The 18,973-nt window shown below is 43.8% G+C and overlaps 1 protein-coding gene across 5 annotated transcripts in view; it reads left to right on the top strand.

Moving 5' to 3' along the window:
• The window catches only part of PIGG (phosphatidylinositol glycan anchor biosynthesis class G), a 101,303-nt gene that overhangs the window by 61,848 nt on the left and 20,482 nt on the right, over positions 1-18,973 (top strand). For 3 of the 5 annotated variants that reach the window (XM_014953803.1, XM_014953805.1, XM_014953802.1), the window contains one exon: positions 152-315. In XM_014953803.1, the coding sequence (XP_014809289.1) occupies positions 152-315 (164 nt within the window). Of the gene's footprint in view, positions 1-151; positions 316-2,685; positions 2,781-18,973 lie in introns of all 5 variants that reach the window. The other 2 variants (XR_001413318.1, XM_014953804.1) reach the window with 1 other exon arrangement.

Raw genomic sequence — 18,973 nt, 5'->3', positions numbered from 1 at the left:
TATTGAAATTTGGGTGTAAAGAATATGGCTGTACTGTAAAGTGGCTTAAAGAGTAAGTCTTTAAATGGTGCAATAATTAATATTATTCTAATGTATTCTTAACGGTTCTTTGGAGATATTTAAATCTTTACTTTTTTATTTCTATTTTCAGGGAAATTCAAATGGCATTGCTAGTGTGGATATTTCAGCAGGTTTTGTGGGACTAGAAAGCTATGTAGAGATACCAGCTATCTTCCTTACAGCGTTCGCAACATACGCAGGACCTCTGCTTTGGGCCATTCATCTGCTGTGCTACTTGAGTTCTGAAGTTAGCAGGTAACCATGTTTTGAACTAAAGTAATGCTTCTCTATATACTGCAGATACAAATACCATTCATATATATAGCTAGTATATAGCTTTTCAAACAATTTTTTCAAATAATTATTTTCCTTGGAAGTTAGTTTTCTATTAAGAAAATGCATGTTCTTCTTTTTGGTATGAGTTTGTATCACCTCACTCTTCCAGTTGCATTTCCTCTGCAGAAGTTTTGCACTGGGAATATACATTTATGTTTTACTAATTCTATTTCTTAATGAGTTCTCAGTTTGCTGTGCTAAATTACTTAAAATTTCATTATGTTGTAACAGCACGTGTGGCCTAAAAGCATTCTTCTTGGAACCTATTAAGTAGTAAGCCTGAGAAGAACTTTTAATAGAATTCAAACTTAAGTAACACGCTGTTCTTTGAATGTCTGTCCTTGTTTGGCATAGTGACGTACGTTTTATAAATAAAACAGATTTATCTTATTGTGTGTTACTGGTTATTGCAGTCATTTGTAGCTAAAATATTTTTACTTTGAGTATCTTGTGTAGCAGATGGGCTAATGTAAAATGAATTGGTGCTTTTGGAATTTTGAGAAGACATAGTTGAAAAATACTTACATAACTTAGAATACGCATGTAAAATCCAACTGGACTCTCTAATACTACATTTCACTCATCATCCATGGCATTCAAACTGAGAGATGCAGTATGTTAAAATACAGAGAGGAGTTGTAAGTTCTTATCGTATAATGTCAATGCACAATTGCAAGAACTTGATATATTTTCACAGAAATAACATTTGACAGTGACTCAATTTTTACCATCCCAGGGTCTTTTCTCTACTCTCTGTGGAATTTAAATGTACATTTTATCTTTTTTTTTTTTTTAATGGGGAATAAAATCATGCAGTGGGCTTGGCAGGTGGGATTTTAGACAACATTTAGTTTATTGCAGCTCTTTGCCTTACGCATTGTCATGCTCTGTAAATCTCTGACTTCTCTTTATCTACGTAGTGTCATCCTGTCTCATCCTGTCAGTGCTTTTTGTTTCCTGGCTTCTTTCTTCTCCTTTTGCTTGTTTGTTTTGGGCTATACCTATATTGTGAGCTTGTGTTGCCACATGTGTGTTCATCAAAGGCACGAGGAGATGGGATCCCTAGCTATCCAAGCTGCATAGACTAGTGGAGGTTTTTGAACCAAGAAGGACCCGTTCTAACAGGCTAAATGCCTGCACGGTCCACTGCTGTGTTTTAACAGGCATCTTTAATGGGTAGAGTTATTATTCACCTTATTCATTGATTTGCCTGTCTGCCATGTTGCTCTCTAAAGATGTCTAGCTTTCCCAACTTTGTTGCAGTGGAATTATGCAGCCCAGTGCTGGCCTATTGTATTGCCCTAGTAATGCACTCTCCTTAGTGTAGATTAAGACTCACTGTAGAACATTACCTCTTAGTCTGAGGCCAGCTATCTTGAAATCATCTTTGGTCTTATATAGATTGATACTGTCTAAGTACTGGTCTTGATGTATAATGTCTCTGAAAACCAGCCATTTCTCTGTTCATTCTGATATTTTTTTGCTTCAGGAGAAGTAGATGTGGCATAGACTAATAACTGATGTCTGGATTTGTATAACCACAGAAAATCCTTTCTTGAATTTTCTTTACTACCTGGTGTCTTGACACCAAAGGCAATTGTAACTCTCTGTTTCTAATGCTCATCAGTTTAGCTTTAATTACTGCTTTGCTTCATCAATACATCTACCAAGTATCCAAGCTCTTCAAGTTTTCTCGATTCTTTCGAACTTTAAAAAGAGCTATAAAAAGCCCTGCCTCATGTCTTCTAGTAAATATGTGACTCATGACCCTAAGTATTACTTACATTCTATTAAACTACTGGTTTTCCCAATTTCTTTATACCTCTGCCATGCTTTGTTTAAAAATGCTTGACAGTTTCACTGGCCATATCCATATTCGTCTGTTGGTGGGATTTTTTAGCAGTCCCACCTTCCATTCTTCATTATTACACTGTAGGTGCTTTGGAACTGGAGCTTTCTGCCTGTTCTTTGAAGACTCCAAGCACAGTGGAGTAAACCACCTTAGTGCCATTATCTGGGGAGCGGTAGAGAAAGAATTAGAGCTCCCATGATGTTTTTAAAGAGTTGAAGTTTTAATGTTGTTTAAACCCTAGACTGCAGACTGTGATGAACACTAACATACAATGAAGAGAAAATGATGTCATATAGCATGTTTTTTGAAAGCTTGTCTAACAAAATAATAAAAAACTACCTAACAAAATCTTTGAGGATCTGTACTTGTTTCAAATAATGTGCCTCTGTAGTAGCGTTTGTTGTTGTTCTGATGTTTTCTTGGTTGAATTTTTGCAGATTAAAAGCTCAGCTAAGTAGTGTTGCCAGGTACAGTGCTGGTTTAAACTGCTCTCAAGTGGGTAGCTGTGACCTCTAATACCCACATCGCTTATGTAAGTAGATTTCATCAAGCAGTTTGTATCTGTAGCCGTTTTAAGGTTCATTTGGGTCAACTGGTAAGGTTGTTTCCTGTATGAAACAGTGCGTAACTCTGGACTGAAATTTTGGTACTGCTGGGACTTGTTTAAATTGGTATGGTATGTTGCTCTGAACTTGGTCACTTTTTATTTTACTTATGTGTTTTCATGTAGCTGGCCAAATGGTTGTCTCATTACTGTGTCATTATTCATTGGAGCCAAAGCTGAAACTGCAGAAGGCAGAGGTTCTGCTGCTTCATATGTTTTCTTAAACGTATGAGAGACTGAGCTTTTTTAAAAAAACTGCTTGATGCTTTAGAATGTTCTTTATAAAGGCTTCCTATTAATTGTTTTATAAGCAATATGCCTTGGTCAGTGAAATTCAAACCCTTTCCCCACTTCTCCAGATAGGAAGGTCTAAAAGAATCCAGCTGCCCTGGGGTTTTTTTTGAGTATGCTGAGTGAGTCCCATTAGATTGCCACAGGATGTTGTTGGGATTCCTGACTCATCCTAGTACAGTCTTAGTGGAATGAATGTGCCCAGAACTGCTCAACAGTGCCATTCTTAGCAAAGTCTCTAGCATCCTGCAGCCTATTTTAGAGCTGTTGCACCTGATGAAGTTGAGCTGGGCAGGGAAGCCTGACTTCAGTGCTAACTATCTTTGTTTATTGCAGCTACTTAGCAGAGCGCGTGTAATTTATAGCTGCATCAGTTGGGTTGAATTAACAGAGCTTCTTGCTGGAGTTCTTAAAAGCTGAGCTCCACTGGCACATCACTTCCTAGGGTTAAATAGATGTTCATATACTTTTCTTTCTCTGCACTTTCAATTTATAAAATCACAGAATACTTGGCGCTCCCATCCAAAGAAGGGTCAACCAGAGCTGTCTCATGAGGGCCATGTCTAGTTGGTTTCTGCGTGTCTCCAAGGATGGACGCTCCAGGGTCTCCTTGGGCAACCCATTCCAGTGTATGACAACCCTTGCAGTAAAACAGTTGTTTTCTGATGTTTAAGGGGAATTTGTTATATTTTGGTTTGTGTCCCTTGACTCTCACTCTTTCACTGGGCACCACTAAGGAGAGTCTGGGTACATCTTCTTTATTTTTGCCCATAAGATGTTTATGAACATTGGTGAGATCCCTGCTGAGCCTTCTCTACTCAAGGCTGAACAACCTCAGCTTTCTCAGCCTCACATTTTATGTCAGATGCTTGAAGCCCTGCATCATCTTTGTGACCTTTCAGTAGACTTGCTCCATTACACCCATGTCTGTCCTATACTGGGGAGCCCAGAATGGGATCCAGAACCCCAGATGTGATCTCACCACTGCTGAGCGGAGAGAAAAGATCGCTTTCCTCAGCCTGCTGCTTCTACTTTTCCTACTACAGCCCTGGGTTGGCTCAAGGGATCATTGCTTGCTAATGTTCAACTTGTTGTCCACCAGGAACAACCTATGTCCTTCTCTGCCAAGCTTTCCAGATGGTCAGCCCCAAGCCTGTCCTGGTTATTCTTCCCAAGGTGCAGGATTTGGCATCTCCCTTTGAACTTCTTGAGGTCCTTGTCAGCCCACTTCTCTAACCTGTCAAGGTGCCTCTGAATGGCAGTAGACCCATCTGCTGTATCAGCCACTCCTCCCAGTTCTGTATTGTGAGCAGACTTGTCAAGAGTCTCTGTCCCATTGTCCAGGGTATTAATGAAGACGTCAAACAGTATTAGCCCCAGTGTCAAGCCCTGGGGTTGACTGCTAGTTACTGGCATCTGTGTGGACTTTGTACTGCTGATTGCAACCTTGTGAGCCCAGCATTTGAGCAGTTTTGAGTGCACCTCACTGTCTGCTTTTCTAGCCTGGAATACATCTGTTTGTGAGGATGTTATGGGAGATGGTGTTAAAAGCCTCCTTGAGAGATGAAAGTGCCTTAGATAGATGTAGCCTGTATCTGTCCGGTATGGTATGATGGAATAGAAGATAAGGAGGTTTTGAAATAATATATTTGCTATGGAAATGTAGTTGGAACTCCTTAAACAATTTGCTTCCATCTGATCAAACACATGGAAATATAAAATATTTTCCTCATATGGAAAGGTAAATATGTTTCTAAAATAATTAAGTGGCATGTGATAGACAGTGACATGGATATTACTGCCACTTTTAGTTCTTCAGGCTCTCCTAAGAAACTTGGCAGCTTAAATGTGATGGGATTTTCATAGACAGAAATAGTAAGAAGAACTCTTTGCACAGTTTCCATGGAGACTGAAGCTAATAACTCTTGAAACTATTTTTGAGACAGGGAGTACTGATTAAACTGATGCCTAAGCTTAACCAAGTATTCTGTGTGTGACTTGCATAAATTGCAGAGAGTACCTGATTCATGTAAAGGGTATTTTTCACAGTGACCACTATATTGTTCTCATATGAAGGAGAACTTTCCCTTTTGGGATCATTATGACTGGGAAAAGGGCCATATTGTTGGATAATCTCACCTAAACTGTACAATCTCACTGTGCAGTACACTCCAGATGGATTCAGTTTTCAAGTTCCTACCCAAACAAAATGTGGGTGACGTTCACAGTGTTGTATAATTACCACTCTTTAGCTAGGCATCATGATAGTTTTCAGATTACTTGCACGTTGGAATCTGTGTTTTAACTGGTTTAATGAGTCAGGTATCAGGGTGAACTGGTGGATGGTTCCTAGTTTAGAATAATTAGCTTAGAAGCTGATTATTGGCTTTTCTTCCTTAGTGATCAAAAGTTCTAACAGTGCTTTCATGTTAGCAAATGGCTTTCAGGTATTGAAAATGGAAGCTATGCCCTACAGGAGGGTGTTAATAGTTGCAAAACTTTTGATGTTATGCCTTGACTTTGTTAGTATAGAATGCCGGCACAGCAAACTTAAGTTTTGCTTTGAATTCTTTTATAGTCCTGATCTAAACAGGATTAGGAAGGCGTGCTTGCTAAACGAATTTCAGCAGTTAACATCATATTTTGCCATCTTCAACCTAATGCATTTGATTCATTGAGTCCCCCATTCACAATCCATGTTACTACATTAATAATTTTTCTTTCTGACATAAGCTGGACATGCACCGAGTGTTTCAATATACCTTTTTTTTTTCCTCTTTTGAGTCCCAGGTAGAAAGTGCAGCCCTCCTTAAAGAAAAAGGAACAATTCAAACATTTTTCCCTGGAGCCTTCAGTATTCTATGTGTCATTTTTAACTCTTCTGTTTATTCTCCATTCTTTCATCCTTATTTTAATCAAAGCTGAAAAAATGCTTGCAACTAAGAATATACTGCTGCTACATTTTCTAGAATGGCAGTACATGTTACCTATTGTGTCTGCCAGCAGCCCCATTCTCTAAATAAAAAAATAAATAAAATTTATAGAAGAAGTTATCTACTTCTTCACTGATGTGCATGGAAACATGTGAGTGATTTGATAAAACTGGAATGGGGTTTCATTGCTACAATCCAGAAGAGTATTTTACTCCCTTAGGTATCTCCTGACATGATGTCATTGCAGTGATGGTTGGAGATGTCTCTTAGACATGATGGATACTTCTTCATTCATTTCTTTGTGATGCTGGTGAGACACTGACTTTTCCTATGAAGTTTCCTTCAGGCAGCCTTCCTTCTTAGAATTGAAGAGCATTTTATTAGTAGTGGAAAGCAATCCAGCAAAGTAGGGTTCCCTGCAATTGCCTCTGTTATAAACAAATGACAAGTTGCTTCAATGTCATTTGCAAAATAAATGCTCTGTGGACCAGCTATGCAGCTGTGTTTTAGGAGCTGAAACACTTTCTTTGTAAATGTTAAGGAAAGTTGTGTGCACAGAATTTATAAATACACAGATCTGGGATCAGTTAGGTTATTTTTGCTTTGTGTAGATAGAACTAAGCATCTGAACAGATTTGGAACTTAAAAAATTGTGATTTGATTTTTGATAGCGTTGGCATATCCAACATGAGGTTTGTTTTCTAGTGATGACCCTAGTGGAGAACTTGAGCTCCAGTGTGCTAGCTCCTGCCCAAATGCATTGTAGATTTGGCCACACAGCTTTTAAATGGTCTTACTGATGCGGTGTACTGCCATTACTCTGAGATTCTTCTCATCGACAGAACTGCTGGCTTAGGAAGAGACCACTTTCAGTAAGCACATCATATACATTTTATAATTTTTAGTGATCTGTCACTTTGTGGGTAATCTTGACTTGAAAGGAAAGGGTTCTGAAATTGCTTTTCATTCCTGTCCAAACTCTAATTTGAGGTTTATGGTTACGTTGTCTCCTTCTCTTGCTCTTCTCGTGTTCCTCTGACTTACAGAAGTACAGTCAGAAGCATGCAGCTGACTTGACTGTACAGCCTCTCAGTTCTTCATGTATCTGTAGAATTACAAGCTGTTTCTTACTCTATCTAGAGTGTAGGTATGCAGTATCACTTTGCTGTACAAAAAGGTGCGATATTTGACCTTCATGCTTGGTTGGAACCTTTGCAGTGTGAGACAATGTTTTTCTGCAATCCTGTATGGCTAGATTTACAAATGCTGCTTACACAGAAGAGTTCATTAAATTTAATACATACTTAAGTTTATTGAATCTTAGGAGAATCAACATTAATGACATTGGGCATGAGTAGCCTAGGGGACATGAATTTCAGTCAGAAATTTTGGGATCCATTAATGGTAAGCAAACAGAATTTCTTCAAAGAATAATGACAATCTAGACAGGATCTGTTAGCAGGACTCTAGAAAAACTTGAAAAGCCTCTAAAAATCTGAAAAAAAACCCCCAACAACAAACCAAACTGAAAAAAAAAGATTGTTTAGATTTTGTGTTTGTAAATAAACTTGTTAGTCCCTCCTATTGTTAGTGAACCATGGCTGTTGGAGCTTAACAGAGGAAAGGTAACCTGCATCAGTGTTGCAGGATAGCAAGTGGTCATGTGGCATGTTATTTTCAAAAATCATAGGTAGTGGGGTGCAACTAAAAGAATTTTAGCAAATTGCGATGAAAGGGATTAGATTTGTCTATACTGACATCTAAGAAGTTTTCTTTGATTAGCCCACACAGCTGTTAGTAGAGGAAGGACGCTGAACCTTGGTGGTGCTATAAAATGAATTTACACTTTCCTGTGTGCTTCCCTTCTGTCTCTGACTTTCTGTTCCTCATTCTCTCCTGCTTACTGTCCCCCTCTCTCACTCACGTGGTATCTCTCTCTTTACCTTTCTTGTTATCCTCCCCATCCCTCTCTTGCTATCCCCTCAGCAATTCCTGACCCCCAAGCTTCCCTTTGCTCTTGGACACACTTTACATCTCTTCAATGTGCTTTGTCTCTTGCTTGCATGTGTTTTGCCTGTCTCCCTCTTACACTTGCCTTCTCTCTTGCGCATTTTCTGTCATCACAAAACCTCGCAGCTGGTCCAAGGCGACTGAGAAGAGATGCAAGGACTCAAACTGTAGACTTGCAAGAGTAAATATTTATTCATGTACATGAGGTGTCCCAGCCAAACTGGGGCACCCTTAATGTGGTTTTATACAGGGTTCTTGTACCTTTGCTCAGCCTTCTGTCTTGCTATCCCGCTCCCCCCCCCTCTCTTGCTATACACCTGTCTCCCCTGCTCCCCTCTCCTCACAAAGCTATTCCTCTCTCTCTTGCTTTCCCACCCTCTCACAGACGCTTCCCGCCCTTTTGCACTTTCCACATCTCTCATGCCTGGGCTTTTCATCATCTCTCATGGGTGGATGTTTCCCATCTCCTGTGGTTCAGGCTTTTTTCAGCTCTTATGCATGTACTTCCCCTCCTTGCACACATGGGTGTGTTTCTCATGGATTTCCCCACTCTCATACTTTCCTCCCCAATGCAATTCTGTCCTTCTTGTGCTTCTGCCACTTTCCAAGCGTGCTTCCCCTGTCTTGTGCTTCTCTGTGTGCTTTCCTCCTCATGCGCTTTCTCCCTCACACTTCCCCCCTCATGATACCCCTTCATGCTTTTTCTGTAGCTCACGCGCACACACTCTCGCTTTCACAGATGCATTCTCCCCGCCTCACACACTTCTACCTTCTTGCATGTGCTTCCACCTTCTCTCACATGTGCCTCTCTCTTGCCTGCTTCCCCCTCTTTTGTGCTCTTCCCCTGGTTGGCATGCTTCCATCTCCTTTGTGTATTCCTCCCCTCCTTTGTGTGTTCCCCTCTTGCACACTTCACCCTTGCTCTTGCATGCCCTCCCACCTGCATGCTTCCCCCTCTCATGCATGCATTCTCCTCCTTGTGCATGCACTTTCTTCCTCTTGCATGCACCTTTCTCCTCACACTGCTCTCCCTCTCTCACTTGAATGTGCTTTGTCTTTCCCGTACTTACTTTCTCTATTGCGCGCTTTTGCTCTCTTTGTCTTGCGCCTCTGTCTCATTTCTGTAGATTTTCTCCTTGTGCGCTTTCTCGTGTCTCACACAAATTCAAATTGCATGCACTTTCCCTCTCTGTTGCATGTTCAATCTCTTACTTGGGTGCTTGTTCTCTCTCCCACCTTCCCTCTTACATGCCTTTTCTTTCTCTTGCACTTATTTCCTTTATTGTCTCTTTGTCTCTTGCTTTCCCTCTCCTTTGTATGCTTTCCTGCCTCAGAAAGACTTTTCCTTTCTTGCATGCACTTCCCCCCTCTTAAGCTTGCAGTCACTCATGCTTTCTCCTTCTCACTCGGTCTCTGTCCCTTCTGTCTGTATAGTATTTCCTCTCAATCTGTTCAGATTCCCCCAACTATATCCTGCTTTCTGCTTGTCTCAGAATTGCTTTCCCTCCCTCTTAGATTTGCATTTACCCTTCCTTGGATGCACTTTGCCTGTGACTTTCAACCTTTCTTGAGTCCTTCCCTGTGTTGGGAAGGACTAGCTTTCCCTCCTCTCTCCACTCCTGCTTCTCTCCCTTTATTACTCTTCCTTCTCTTTGTTGTCTGTTTCCCCCTTTTTCACTCTCTCATATTCCCTCTCACACTGAGGCTTCCTCTCTTTCTTTCTCCCTGCACGCATATATTCCCATCTCTGACACCTTTTTCCTGTGTGCCTTTTGCCTTTCTCTGAGGGACTTTGTGTGTCCCTCATGTCAATGTTCTAGGTGAGGGGATCTCAGCTTACTTGACTAACCTGATCTCCTCCTATGACAAGGTTCCTGCTTTAGTGGATGAGGAAAGGGCTGTGGATGTTGTCTACCTAGACTTTAGTAAAGCTCATAACACCTTTTCCCACAGCATATTTTTCCCACACCATGGACATGGCAACCTCAGGCACAAATACAGGTTGGGTGGAGGGTGGCTGGAGACCGGCCCTGAGGAGAAGGACTTGGGAGTGCTTATGGATGAGAGGCTCAACATGAGCCCTCAGTTCTTGCTGGCAGCCCAGAGAGCCAACCGTGTCCTGGGCTGCATCAGAAGAAGTGTGGCCAGCAGGTCTCGGGAGGTGATTCTGCCCCTCTACTCTGCACTCGTGAGACTCCATCTGGAGTACTGTGTCCAGCTTTGGAGTCCTCTACACAGAAAGGACATGAACCTGTTGGAACGGGTCCAGTGGAGGGCCACGAGGATGATCAGAGGGATGGAGCACCTCTCCTATGAAGACAGGCAGAGACAGCTGGGGTTGTTCAGCCTGGAGAAGAGAAGGCTCCAGGGAGACCTTATAACAGCCTATCAATACCTGAAGGGAGCCTACAGAAGAGCTGGAGAGGGACTCTTTGTCAGGAAGTGTAGTGACAGGACAAGGGGGAATGGTTTTAAATTGTAAGAAAGAGAAGAGATTTAGGTTAGATATCAGGAAGAAATTTTCTACTTTGAGTGTGGTGAGCCATTGGAACAGGTTGCCCAGGGAAGTTGTGGATGACCCATCCCCAGAAGTGTTCAAGGCCAGGCTGGATGGGGCTTTGAGCGACCTGCTCTAGTGGGAGGTGTCCCTGCCCATGGCAGGGGGGTTGGAACTCGATGATCTTTAAGGTCCCTTCCAACTCTAACCATTCTATGATTCTATATTCCTGGAGAAACTGGCTGCTCATGCCTTGGATGGGAGAACTCTTTGCTGGGTAAAAAAAATGACTGGGTGGCCAGGCCCAAAGAGTTGTGGAAAATGGAGTTAAATCCTGTTGGCACCTGGTCGCAAGTGGTGTTCCCTAGGGCTCAGTACTGGGGCCAGTTTTGATGAATATCTTTATCAACAACATGGGGGAGGAGATCAAGTGCACCTTCAGGAAGTTTTCAGATGACACCAAGTTGGGCTGCAGTGTTGATCTGCTTGAGGGTAGAAAGGCTCTACAGAGGGATCCAGAGGGGCTGGCTTGATGGGCCAATTGTATGAGGGTCAAGAAAGCCAAGTGCCAGGTCCTGCACTTGGGTCACAACAATCCCATGCAGTGCTACAGGCCTGGGGATGAGTGGCTAGAAAGCTGCCTGGTGGAAAAGAACCTGGGGGTATTGGTTGACAGCAGGTTCAATATGAGCCAGCAGTGAGCCCAGGTGGGCAAGAAGGACAGTTGCATCAGAAATAGTGTGGCCAGCAGGACATAGGGAAGTGATCATCCCTGTGTACTTGGCACTGTGATTCCACACGTTGAATACTGTGTTTGTTTTTGGGTTCCTCACTACAGGAAAGACATTGGTATGCTGTTGTGTGTCCAAAGAAGAGCAACCGTCTAGAGCACAAGGCTTATGAGCATCAGCTGAGGGAATGAGTGTTGTTTAGTCTGGAGAAAAGGAGGCTGAGGGGAGACCTTATCGCTCTCTACAACTACCTGAAAGGAGATTGTAGTAAGGTGGATGTTGGTCACTGTTCCAAATTAACAAGCGATAGGACAAGAGGAAATGGCCTGAAGTTGCACCAGGGGATGTTTAGATTGGATATTAGGAAAAACTTCACCCAAAGGGTTGTCAAGCACCAGAACAGGCTGCCCAGGGAAGTGGTTGAATCACCACCCCTGGAGGTATTTAAAAGATGTTTAGGTTGTGGTGCTTAGAGACATTGTTTAGTAGTGGACTCCACAGAGTTAGGTTTATGGTTGGACTCGATGGTTTTAAGTGTCTTTTCCAGCCTAAGTTATTCTATGTGTTCTGCTTCTTGCATGTATTTTCCCCCTCTTATGCTTTCCCTGCTCTCTGATACTTTTTCTCCTTCATGTTTCTTTCTCCTACATGTCTCCTGTATTTCACTGTCTTACGTGCTCTGCCTCTTTCGTGCTTTTTAGTTCTACCTCCCTCTTCCCTATATCATTCTGTGACTTTGCTCCTTGCATTCCTTGAACACTGTTGTGTGCTTTTCCCTCTGCTCGTGTGCTTCCCCTTCTTGCGTGCACTTTCTCCCTCTTGCATACTTCCTCCCTCATATGCATTTCTCTCCCTCGTGCATGTTGCCTCTCTCATGCACGCTCTGCCTCGTGTGCTTTACCTTCCATGTTCATTGCTTCTGCCTCATTTGTGCTTTGCCTTTCTCTTGTACGTGCACTTTGCCTTTCTTGTTTGCATGCATGTATGCTTTCTCTCTCTGTCACTTCTCAGTCTCTTGTACTCATGCTTTACCTCTCATGCATGCAAACTTTGCCTCTTGTGAGCATGTTTTGCCACTTCCCCTTTCCTGTATGCACCTTGCTGCTTTGTCTTATGTGTTTTGCTGTTGATGTGTCAATTTAGGCACTTTGCTGTCATTCTCTCTTTCTTTCCAGTCTAATGTCCTTTCCTGCCCTCTCACACATTTCCATCTCTCAGTTTTTCTCTAAGAGAAAAAGTACATACTTACACTTGGTCTCACTCAAGCTTTCAGTCTCTCACTATTCCCCTCTGTCTTGCTTGCTATCTCGCCATCTTGCTATACATCCCTCTCTCTTGCTCGCTATCCTTCCCTCTCAACCATCCCCCCAACCATTTCTCTCTCTCTTGAACTTTCCATCTCACTCTCCATCTCTTTCTTCCCACTTTCCCCATCTATCTGTCTCCAGTTCACTCTGTCCTCTCTCCTTTTCTTTCCTTGGTCTTTTTTGCTATGTCTCTCATCTTGGCCTCTCCCTCAGATGTGCTTTTCCTCTCTTATGTTCCTGCCCCTAGCAGTCCTTGTCTTCCAGATATGTTTTGCCTCTCTCCCTCACACACTTTTGAGCTTCTCACATGATGTTTTTCTCTTGCTTACCTTTTTCATTCTCCCTTGCTTTGCCTCTCTCATTTTCTCCATCTCTCACATGCTTTTCCATCCACCTCTGACACATTCTTGCACACACTTTCCCTCTCGCTCATGCTTTCAGTCCCTCACTTGTGCTTTTCCTCCATTGTTTGCTTTTCTCTGTTAACCCCCTATCCCTCTTTTATTGCTTTTGGTATCCCTCTCTATATCTCCATCTGTCTGTTGGGCTTTCCCTTTTTCTCAAATGTGCCCTCTTTCTCTGTCACAAATTCCTCCACAGTCTCACTCTGATGTTCCTTCTGTCTATTTTGCTTCTGCATCTTAGTCTGCCTGTCTTGGGCTTTCTCTGTACTCCCTCTCTCTGTCTTTCCATTTGTCTTCCTCAGACATGCTTTCCCTCTTTGCAGTGTGATTTTTTGCTGTCTCAGTTCCCTCTGTCCCCCAGTTATGTCCCTATATACCTCTTTCAGTTATGTCCCCCCCGCCCCATCCCTCTTTCTTGGCCATGTTCTCCCTCTCTCACATAAATTCTTTCTCTCTTTTCCAGATGTGCTTTCTCTCCCATTCTGATCAGCTTTTTCTTTCACACTCCCTTCGCCTCTTGGACAACACATTTACTTTCTCTGACTTAACATTGCCTCTTACACAAGCTTTGCCTCTCTCTTGGTTTCCTTATCTCCCATGTTCTTGTGAACATTCATGCTTTTGCATATTTCTTTTGTATTTTCTATTTCTTTTCTGTTTGCCACCTCCCCCCATCTCATTGCTTTCTCTTGTTCTCACTTTCCCTGTGTACTTGTCTCTCTCCTCCTCTCCTCCAAATTTTCCTTCTTTCTCAGATATGTTTTCTCACTTCAACATGTTCCTGCTCTTGCAGTTTTCCACTTGTGCTTTTCTTCCCTCTCTCATGCTATTTCTTGCTATCTAATTCTGTCCCTTTCTCACATTTCCCATTTCTCTTGCTTTCCCTCTGCCTCTGTCCTGTGCCCTTCCCACCCACCTTGTTTTGCCTGCTTTTCTGAATTCACCCGCCTTTCCCCTCTCTCGTGGACTCTTTCACCTGTCTCTCACATGCTGTTCCATCTCTGACAGTTTTCCTCTTTCTTGCATGCACTTTCCTTCTCATGCTTGCCATTTCTTGCTTGTGCTGTCACTCTGTTGCTCACTATTTCACTCTTGATTGCTCTTGATTTTCCTGTGGTAAGCTTTCCCTGTTGCATGTGCTTTTCTTCTCCCTCTTGCTTTCCTTGTTTCCCTTGCATGCTCACAGCAGCACACCCTCTAGCATGTTTCTTCTCTCTCAAGGTCTCTCGTTTTCTCTCTGTCCTGCATGCTTTCTGTCCTCACTTTCACGCATACTTTCCAGCTTGCTCACTTTTCCTTGTGCTTTTCTTCCCTCTTTCTTGTGCTGTCCCTCTCTATCTTGTGCCGCACCTCTCTTTGCCACATTTTGCCTTTGTATTTTCACATCACACCTAGTTTGTCTCTCTCTCATGTGCTTAGCCTGTCTAACAGTGTTTTTCTCCTCTCTCTCCAATGCACTTTCCTTCTGTCGCCCCCTGCCCCTTGGATATGCTCTTCCCTGCTCATTTTTCCCGTCTTTTGCACTTCCCTCTCTTGCTCTGCCTGACTTCCCCTATCCCCCTGTCACTTTGCCACTATTTTTTGTTTCCCCCATCCCTTGCATACTTCCCACCTCTGAAACATTTCCTTTCTTGCATGCACTTTACATCATTTATGCTTTCAGTCTCTCTATTGTGCTTTCTCCTCTCTGTTGCTCATTATTCCTCTCTGTTGCACAGCATGCTCCCCACTATCCCTGTCTCTGTTGCATTTTCACTCTTATGCACACTTTGACTCTCTCTCATGCTTTCCTTTTGTCTCTTGTGTGCTTTGACTCTCTTGTGTTTCTTTTTTCTGCTGTTTCGCCCCTCACTTTCCTGTTCTCTGTCTTGCCTCCCCATTCTGTCTTTCCTCGTTACACGTTATTTCACAGTCTTTGCTACCATCTACTTGGCAGATTTATTGTCCGAGACTGGTTTCTTTGGCCTTCTTGATACTCCCCAACCCTCTGGGTGCCTGTGTTGAAGGCCGTGTTCCAGTCTGTTTCTCTTCACCTAGGTAACGCTCTGCGAGCAAGGGTCCCTTGACAGAGCAAGGGCATTTCTGGGGATTAATTGGATACAATTTATTAGACTCTACTATTACTAAGACTTCTTTGTTAGTACTGACACACTAACAAGAATGTATCAATTAGCTGAAGCAAAACTTAGCTCATTTCCCACACCCCCATCTCTGTCACTTTACCTCTCTCCATGACAGACTTTCTCACTCTCACACAATTTACCTCTCACTCACCTACTGCGCCTCTCTGTCCTGTGTGTCACATGGTTGTCTGATGCTTGCCCCCTTACTCTCTCACATACTTTCCCTGTCTCCACCTCATGCACTTTCCCTCTCTCGCTGTCATGTGGTTTGCCTCTGTCATGTGCTTTTCGTCTCAGACAAGGTTTGCTCTCTCACACATGCTTTGCTTCCCTTGCATGCTTTTTCTTTCCTTTGTGCTTTACAGTTTCCCTGTTTCCCTCATGTTGTCTATTCTTCTCTTGTTCACCTCCTCTCACATGATTTCCCACCTTTTTCATGTTTCCTCTTTTTTACATGCTCTTTCTGTCTTACACATGCTTTCAGTATCTTGCTAGTGCTTTCCCCCTTTAGCTTGCTGCCTCCCTCTCTCTTGCTCTCTGTCCCTCTCTCATTTGCTTTCCCTCACATTTTCTCTAGCTTTACCTCTCTCTTTTTATGTTTCCTGTCTGCCTGTCTTGGATGTTCATGCCTCCCTCTTGAATTGCATTCCCTCACTCCTGAACACACTTTGCCTCTCTCTTGCTTTCCCTAGATTTCTTGTATGCCTTCACTCTTCCGTGTGTGTTGCTTTTCTCTTGTACACCCCCTGCTCTGTGTCGCTTTGCTCTTCTGCTGTTCCCCTCTCTTGCATGCTCTCCCAGGCACATGAATTTTCTCTCATGCTTGCACTTACTCTCTCACTCCCACTGTCAGTTTTCTGTATTCTTTACCTCTGTCTTTTATGCAGTCCCTTCCGATTTCTCATTATCCTGCCTCTTGCTTTCCCTTCCTCTTGTTTTTCATCTCTTTTCCTGTTCCTCTTCTTCTTTCTCCTCCCCGCCCACCCCTTCTTGTCTTTCCCTGTCTCTACCTCATTTTCCCCTCTGTACCTCGTCCTTCCCTCATCTGTCCCTCTCTCTTGCCTTCCCTCTCCTTTTCTTTTGCTTTCTCTTGCTGAAACATTTTCTCTGTTGGGTTCCCTTTCTTACACACTTTCCCCCTCAACCACATGCTTTTCCTCTCTGCTGGCCCCTTTTCCTTTCTGCCTCACATACTCCATATTTCTGTCGCAGCCTTACCTCTCTTGCATATGCGTTCTCCAGGACTTCCTTTGCTGGCTCTCTCAGTCTTTCTCTTACTCCCCCAAGCTCCCCCTCTCTCTCACCACTCAAGCCTTTCTCCCCGTCCCCTCAAATTCCCTCGACTGTGCTTTTTTTCGTCTCTCTAATGAGCTTTCTCACTCCACCCCCTCGGTTCTCCTCCCTCTCTCTCTTCCAGCCTTTACCCGAGCCTTCCACCCCTTTCTGCTTTCCAGTTCTTTTGCATGCTTGTCAGTTCTCACACGTACTTTCCCTCACTTACATCTTTCTCATGGTTTTCCCTCTCTCATTAGCTCTTGCTTTCCTCTCTTTTGATTTTCTTCCCCTTCTTGCATGCTTTTCCATCCCTCACACCGTTTTCCTCTCTTGCTTGCGCTTTCCCTCCTGCACATGCTTTCAGTCTCCTGCTCACAACCCCTCTCCCCTGTTCCCTCTCTGCCGCTGTCCCTCTTCTCACATTCCCTCACCCTCCCCCCCTTAGTATTTTCTACCCCCAACAATTCCTCTCTTGCTGTTCCTCCCTCTTTCCCTTTGTCTCTTTCTCTTTTGTCCTCTCTCTGACTCTTTATACCCTCTCTTCCCCTTACCCGGCTTCTCAGTCTCCCTCTCTTGCTTTCACCTCTCTCCTCACTTCCCCTGTCTCAGAATGTGTTTTCCTCCACCATGGAATGCACTTTCTCCACTCTCACATGCTTTCCTGACCTCTTTGATGTGCTTCCTCCAACTCTCCCTTCTACCATCTTCCGCATGCTCTTTGCTCTCTTTCTCTCTTGCTTTATTCCCTTGCAGTTTTGTCTCCCTCTTGCATGCTTTTCTATCTCTTGCTTGCACATCACCTCTTGTGCATTCTTCCAGTCTCTTGTGTGTGCTTTCTCTATGTCTCTTGCTAAGAGTCATCATCTCACTATCTTACTTGCTAGACCCCCCCCACCCTCTGCATACCTCTCTTCATTCAGTCCCTCATTTATTTGTCTTGCTGCCTAACTCACTTTCACTCTCAAGCACCTCCCCATTTCCTCTCTCCCCAACACTCCCTCCCTCTTGCTTCCCCTCTATCTCCCCCCTTCACCCTCTCCTTGCTTCCCCACCATTTTCCTCTCTCACAGACTGTCTTTCCCTCTCTCACACACACTTTTGCACTTGCTGTCATACACAGTTTCTATCATTCTCACATGCTATCCCCTCCCAGCCCAGTCTGTCGGTCTGTGTGGTGGTCCCTTTCTCTCTTTTGCAGTCCCTCTACCCCTCACTCTTCCCTCTCACTGTGCTCCCCACCACCACCCACTTCCTGTCACTCTCCCTGGCTGTCCTACCCTCCCGCCCTGGCTGGTCCTCTAGGTCACCTCATCGTGTCATCCCCATCGTCCCCTTTCTTCGTCCAACACCTCCCTGCCCCCAGCCTCTGTTCTGGCCTTTCCTCTCATTTTGGCTGACCCACTATCAACTGCCCCTCTTTGCTGTCCCCATCTCCTCTTCCCCCCATGCCTCCCTGTCCCCCTTCTCACTGGCTGTCCCCATCTATCTCACTCACTGCCCTTCCCCCCTACTCTGTCCTTCCATCACTCCAGCTGTTCTTCTGTCCCTCTTGCTCTCCATCTGTCTGTCTCATGGTCCCCGTCTTTCTCAGTGTTGCTCCCTCCCTGTCCCTTTGTCTGTGTCTCTCCCTGCCCTTGCTGTTCCCTCCTCTCATGCTCTGTCCTTTCTTCTCTCCCTCTCAGTGCCCTTCCGTCCCTCTCTGTCTCTTTACATCACTCCCTGCTCTTGCTGTCTATAGCCCTCACTCCTTCTCTCCCACTGTCCCTCCTGATCTCTTCCCCCTCATCCATTCTCCCTCACTCTCTCCCCACCACCTCCTTCCTCTCTTTCCCCTCACTGACCATACTACTCTCCCTCTGCCTTACTGATCCTTTCATTGTCCCTGTCTTGCTCTCTACCCATCTCTCTGTCTAGTTGTCCATACATTTCTTTATCTCTCTCACCACCCCTACATTTCTTTCATGCTTACTGTCCCTCCCCATTTCTTATAATTTCCACACATTTCCACTTCTTATTTTCTTTTCTTGGACTCTCGGTCTCTCTCACAAGCACTCTCCCTGTCTTGCACATACTTTGTGTTCTTGCGTACTCATTGCCTCTAGTGCATGGTCTTTTCTCTTGCACACTTTTTGCCTCCTTTGAATAAGCTTTCCCTCTCTGCCTTACAAGCTTTTTGACTCACCCTGTTACATCCTTTCTATCTCAGTTTCTCCATCTCATGCTTTTCTTCTCTTGCACATGCTGTTATGTGTAATGTGGTGAATTAAGGAATAGGGCTGAGGTTTGCTTGACATAACTAAGCCCCTCTTAGCATAAGCATGAGTTAGCAAATACTGTGAGTGTTTTGTTTTTTAGGCACATATGCATGTAGCCATTGTATAGGTCAGCACAAATGTAACTTTGTAAGAGAATGTTTCTCACTTTCGTGCTCTGTTGAGCTCTCTCATTCAACATATGTCCCCCTCTTCTGCCTATTCTGCCCTCTCAAATGCTTACCTTCTTGGTAAGCATACTCTTTCGCTCTCTCTCACGTGCTTTCTCTTCCTCCCT

Source organism: Calidris pugnax, unplaced genomic scaffold (genome assembly GCF_001431845.1).
Source record: "Calidris pugnax isolate Ruff unplaced genomic scaffold, ASM143184v1 scaffold250, whole genome shotgun sequence".
NCBI classification, from domain to species: Eukaryota; Metazoa; Chordata; class Aves; order Charadriiformes; family Scolopacidae; genus Calidris; species Calidris pugnax.
The sequence above is the reverse complement of the archived record's forward strand: the minus strand, read 5'-3'. Positions and strand labels throughout refer to the sequence as shown.